Source organism: Cyprinus carpio, chromosome A13, assembly GCF_018340385.1.
Source record: "Cyprinus carpio isolate SPL01 chromosome A13, ASM1834038v1, whole genome shotgun sequence".
NCBI lineage: Eukaryota > Metazoa > Chordata > Actinopteri > Cypriniformes > Cyprinidae > Cyprinus > Cyprinus carpio.
In genome coordinates this window covers 22,203,494-22,208,002 of record NC_056584.1, presented here as the reverse complement: position 1 = coordinate 22,208,002, position 4,509 = coordinate 22,203,494, and the positions used below count along the sequence as shown (strand labels likewise).

General features: G+C 37.3%; 1 protein-coding gene across 1 annotated transcript; it reads right to left on the bottom strand.

Moving 5' to 3' along the window:
- Positions 1 to 2,410: 2,410 nt before the first annotated feature.
- On the bottom strand, positions 2,411 to 4,099 carry LOC109076825 (MARVEL domain-containing protein 1-like). The gene has a single exon (XM_042769373.1). The coding sequence runs from the start codon at positions 3,626 to 3,628 to the stop codon at positions 2,978 to 2,980; it is 651 nt and encodes a 216-aa protein (XP_042625307.1). The 5' UTR covers positions 3,629 to 4,099; the 3' UTR covers positions 2,411 to 2,977.
- Positions 4,100 to 4,509: the final 410 nt, after the last annotated feature.

The window sequence follows — 4,509 nt, the reverse complement described above, 5'->3', positions numbered from 1 at the left end:
GCTCAAACTAGTTCCTTAAACACGTTCTCACTGATCAGAAGTTCTGAGCAATAAATCAAAATGCAACTAATAAGGTTTTTCCACTAATGGAGCCAGAGGAAATGACATCATGACAACACTAATGGCCCCTCGGCAGCAACTGCCCTAAGCTTTGACGTCAAAAACAGCAGACAAGAAAAAAAGTCATGCTTGTAAGAGCCCTTCAAAATGGATCAGGCGCTAGTAAAACATCTACCAATACAATCATAATCACATTTCCTTGTCGTCATTTTCTCACAGATCAGGGATTTTGCATAATGCATATTTTCCTTTTAAACTTAGCCTGTCCATTCACTGATTTACATGTTTGGTTTTTTTTCATCATGTGAAGCACGTCACACAGGAATGCGTGTCTCAGCACTCTACGCAGAGCATGTGGTTAACAGTCCACATGTGCAGGCCTGCTCTCATTGAGGCTCTACTGACTTGTCCTGCGAATAAAAGGCCCACCCGGAACGATTAAACATAACTCATTTAGTCAATGGAGACAAAGTCAACAGCTTCAAAACACTGGAGGAGGCACCTGGATGATTTGCAAATGAGAGAATGAAATGAAGTCAGTCTCAGTACAGGTTTATTTGACAGTTTGTACTCGAGTTATGACTACAAGGCCATTTTTATTACAGTCCTGGCATACATACAGTAATGTGTTGCATGGTTTTCATCAGTTAACAACATTTGTGTGTTTCTGTCAACACGTTGGAACCGGAGTGCTTCTTCTGAAGGCAGTACCCCACTCTACGCACCTGAGGGAATTCCTGCTGCTTCCTGCATCTGCCACAAATCGTGATCCGTCCATAATAATGAAAGCTGGATGACCATATTGCATGATTCCTGTTGAATGATCATTTGTTGACCTCACATCTGGCCATATATGAGTCATTACACATTATTTATTTAGCTGCATAACCAGCCTGTGCTTGTAGCGAATGTTGTACAAATGTGTCTACGTGTTTTTGATTTTTCAATATTTCATATAGTGAGTATGCACCAATGGCCCATTCCAACATATAAATAACGTTCATATTGTTTGGCGCACTCTACCACATTTTACTCTGTTGCTAGAGTGATAAGAAATAACATGATGCAATTTCCAATACAATTTTCTGATACTGGGTTGAAACAATGAACACTTTTGAAGCAGAACTACATGTTTGACTTGCCAAAATTTGGGTTAGAGAGGTATAAGTTCATTTAAAGATACTGAGTTTTGTTTGAGAAACTTAAGAGCAAGTAAAGTAGAGACCTGATTGCATAATTATTATTATTAATAATTAATATTAATGATTAATTAATTATAAATGATTATTGCTTTTGGATGGACAATTATTTTTGTGATTTACTAGTTTTTTTGTGCACAGCTTGTGATAGACATTTAATAGTCATTGCTGTGATTTTTGTAAAAAAAAAAAAATCTATCTATATATATATATATATATATATATATATATATATATATATATATATATATATATATATATATATATATATTATTGTTATTATTATTATTATTATTATTATTATTATTAATAATAATCCCACACTGGTTTATTTCTGTGATAAACTAATTTCCGATAAACTAAACATAACATACAAAAAAAAAAAATCCTAGAATACGCTTAAAAGTGGACCAGACTTCATGCTGCATGTCAAAAGCTTAGCTACTCAAGACTAGCATGACATTGATGAGCAGAAAATATCCTACTCTGCCAAAAAGGAGAAAGCACAAAGTGAAAGAGACAGAGAGCTCTTCACCAGCAGGAAATGTCTTTTAAGTTCAACAGTTTGTGTAAATATTGCTGCTTTAGCATAGAGAAATGTGTTTAACTTTTTCCAGGGAGTGTGAACATATTGGTCTGTACTGATAGAGAAAGCCACTACAAGCATATCAATGGTGTTTAGAGGAACAGGGCAGTAGACAAAACATCAAAAAACAGGTTTGATGGATTTCTGAAGGATTATGTGACACTGGAGACTAGAGTAATGGAAAAATAAAAATAAAATAAAAGAATAGTTGTAAATTGTTAAACTGTAATAATTATGTAGTAATTGTCATATTACAGTTTTTACTGTATTTTTCATCCAATAAATAGAGCATCATGAGTTATGACATAACATTCTGAAATGTAGAAACACATTCACACACAATTTGTGGTTTGGATTTGCACTGTATTCCTCTTAAAACTCATGACTGCATAAAAACCGGTCATAGGCAGCTGTCCCAACATATCTGTTCTTTGCAAATGACCCACGACCAACACAACAGTACATTATATTTTAGTCTGGCTGGTGTTTTACAGCCTCTATTCCTAAGTTTACCAAAGCAAATTAGGAAACCATTTATTTAAACATCATTAAAAAACCACAGAAATGAAGTTGCATGTACTTTATTTATTTCTTAATAACAGTTTGTTAATAGCCACATATTATATTTCATTCTAAAACGTGATTGTCTGCATTAAATATTTTCCCTCTTTAAAAGCTGAAGAAGTGAAGATCTTTGATGCGGTGCAATTCATTCTAGGATTGTCAAACAGTCACGCACACGTGCACGTTTGACGAACACACTGACATGAAACAGAGCCTTGTTTAATCGCTCAATGTCATATCAAAAGGAAAAAAAAATTAAAAAATGGTTTCATCAAGCAACAAACTGCCCTTTGAGTTGTCAGTTACACAATACAAAAAATAAAACTACTTATATAGAGAGCTCCAGCAACATACAAACAAGTGTAAAATAGACTTAAGTGTGACTGCAGTACAAAAGCTCTATAAATTACTGAATAAAAAGCAACAAACAAACCTGAAAGCCTGAGACAAGAGGACCAACCCTCTGCTTTGATTAAAAAAAAAAAAAAAAAAAAAAAGATTTATGAGTCTCAAAAAAAGCTTGCCAAAAGGTCTCGTTGTTGCAGGGTGTGAGGGATGCAGTCGTTTTTCATATGACCGTCTGCTCACCTCGGCATTTCCTGTAGCTGCAGTAGATGGCAGAGAGCAGATAGACGCTGGCGGTGAGGCAGGCGAAGATGGAGGCAGTGAGGTAGACCTTGTACAAGCAGTGATGTTTGTAGACGTCCAGGTTGCAGTAGGAGTTCTTTTGGGTTTTGTAGATCATGATCCCAATGGTGGACAGATACAGCAGAGTAGCAGCAACGTCGTGGATGGTGTTGCTCAACAACCAGCGTTCTCCTCCAACGATGGGAACGAGGTCCTGCTTATCCAGAAGAGTGAGGATGAAGATGGCTAACGTGAGGAGCCAGAAAAGCACGGCCACGAACAGCACATAGTGAATGGAGCCTTCATACTTGTTGGCTGCGATGGTGACCCAAAGCCCGGCTCCCAGCAGGATCTGGAGGACCCGTACAATCCCGATAAAGCTCTTGAGGAATTCCGGGAAACTTCTCTTCACCTGTGGCTGAGGGGGCATCTCCTCTTTTTGTTGAAGAAGACTTCTCCTGGTGTTCAGGGTGGGGGCTGTTTGCCACAAACAGAGAAACGAGAAGAAGAAAGAGCCAGCAGGAGACGTAAGGAGCGGCTGATAACAGTTTTGGAGGAGGAGAACCCTGCAAACGCACACAGAGTGAATCATCTGCACAGCCCCGGGGTTTTGAAATGACTTCTGTCTGTTGTTCTCTTCCGTTTCCTGTGGTAACTGTTGAATTGTGTCTCCCTCCCCCTCTTTCCAAGCAGGGAGCAGGAGGAGAAACAGAACAGAGGGCAGGACTTGAAACACTAACCCCTTTCTCCTCCTCCTCTTCACTCTCTCAGTCGGCTAGTTAGAAAAATTCCTGTGTGTGCATACAGTGGCCCCAAAAAGAGTTTGGATACTTCAGCCACACTGAAAAATTGTGAATGTCTTTGAATTAGAAATAAAAAAAAAAAATATTGGTGGCATTTATTTTAAACAAGAAAACAGTATTTCACACAAAAACATTTGTTAACAGTAGAGTATGAAGAAGTATTTGCTTACTTTCTGGCTGTCATGTGTTGGGAACTGATTTAATATTCTCAAAAAAATGAATAGCCTCATTTGTTTGTAAATGCCACTTGTTTAATGTTATATTTCTAAATACATTACTTAAACATTGAAAATCATGTTACACTATTGTTCAAAACCTTGGGGTCAGTACATTTTTTAATGTTAACTTTACCCTTACGAAGGCTGCATTTATTAGGGATGTAACGATTCACCCCAAGCCAGTTGAAAATCAATAAAAATGTGACAATTCAAGTTGAGACGTTCATCGAATCACGATACAGTTGGGGGTAGTATTTACAAGCGCAATGCTGCTTTGTTTACAGCGGTAACCAGGGAAGTGCTGTATCGCTGCTGTTCCATAAGTGAATCTGCGTTCTCAAGCTTAAGTCAGACCATTTGGTTTTTGCTTCAGATTTTTTAATTATACAATCTAATTTAAATAAAAATAAAAAATAAAAAAACTGCTCATGCTGCATCCCTAGCATTTATCA

Excerpts from the sequence above, each read along its gene's own strand:
- LOC109076825 (XM_042769373.1), bottom strand. The coding sequence starts at position 3,628 with ATGATTCACTCTGTGTGCGTTTGCAGGGTTCTCCTCCTCCAAAACTGT.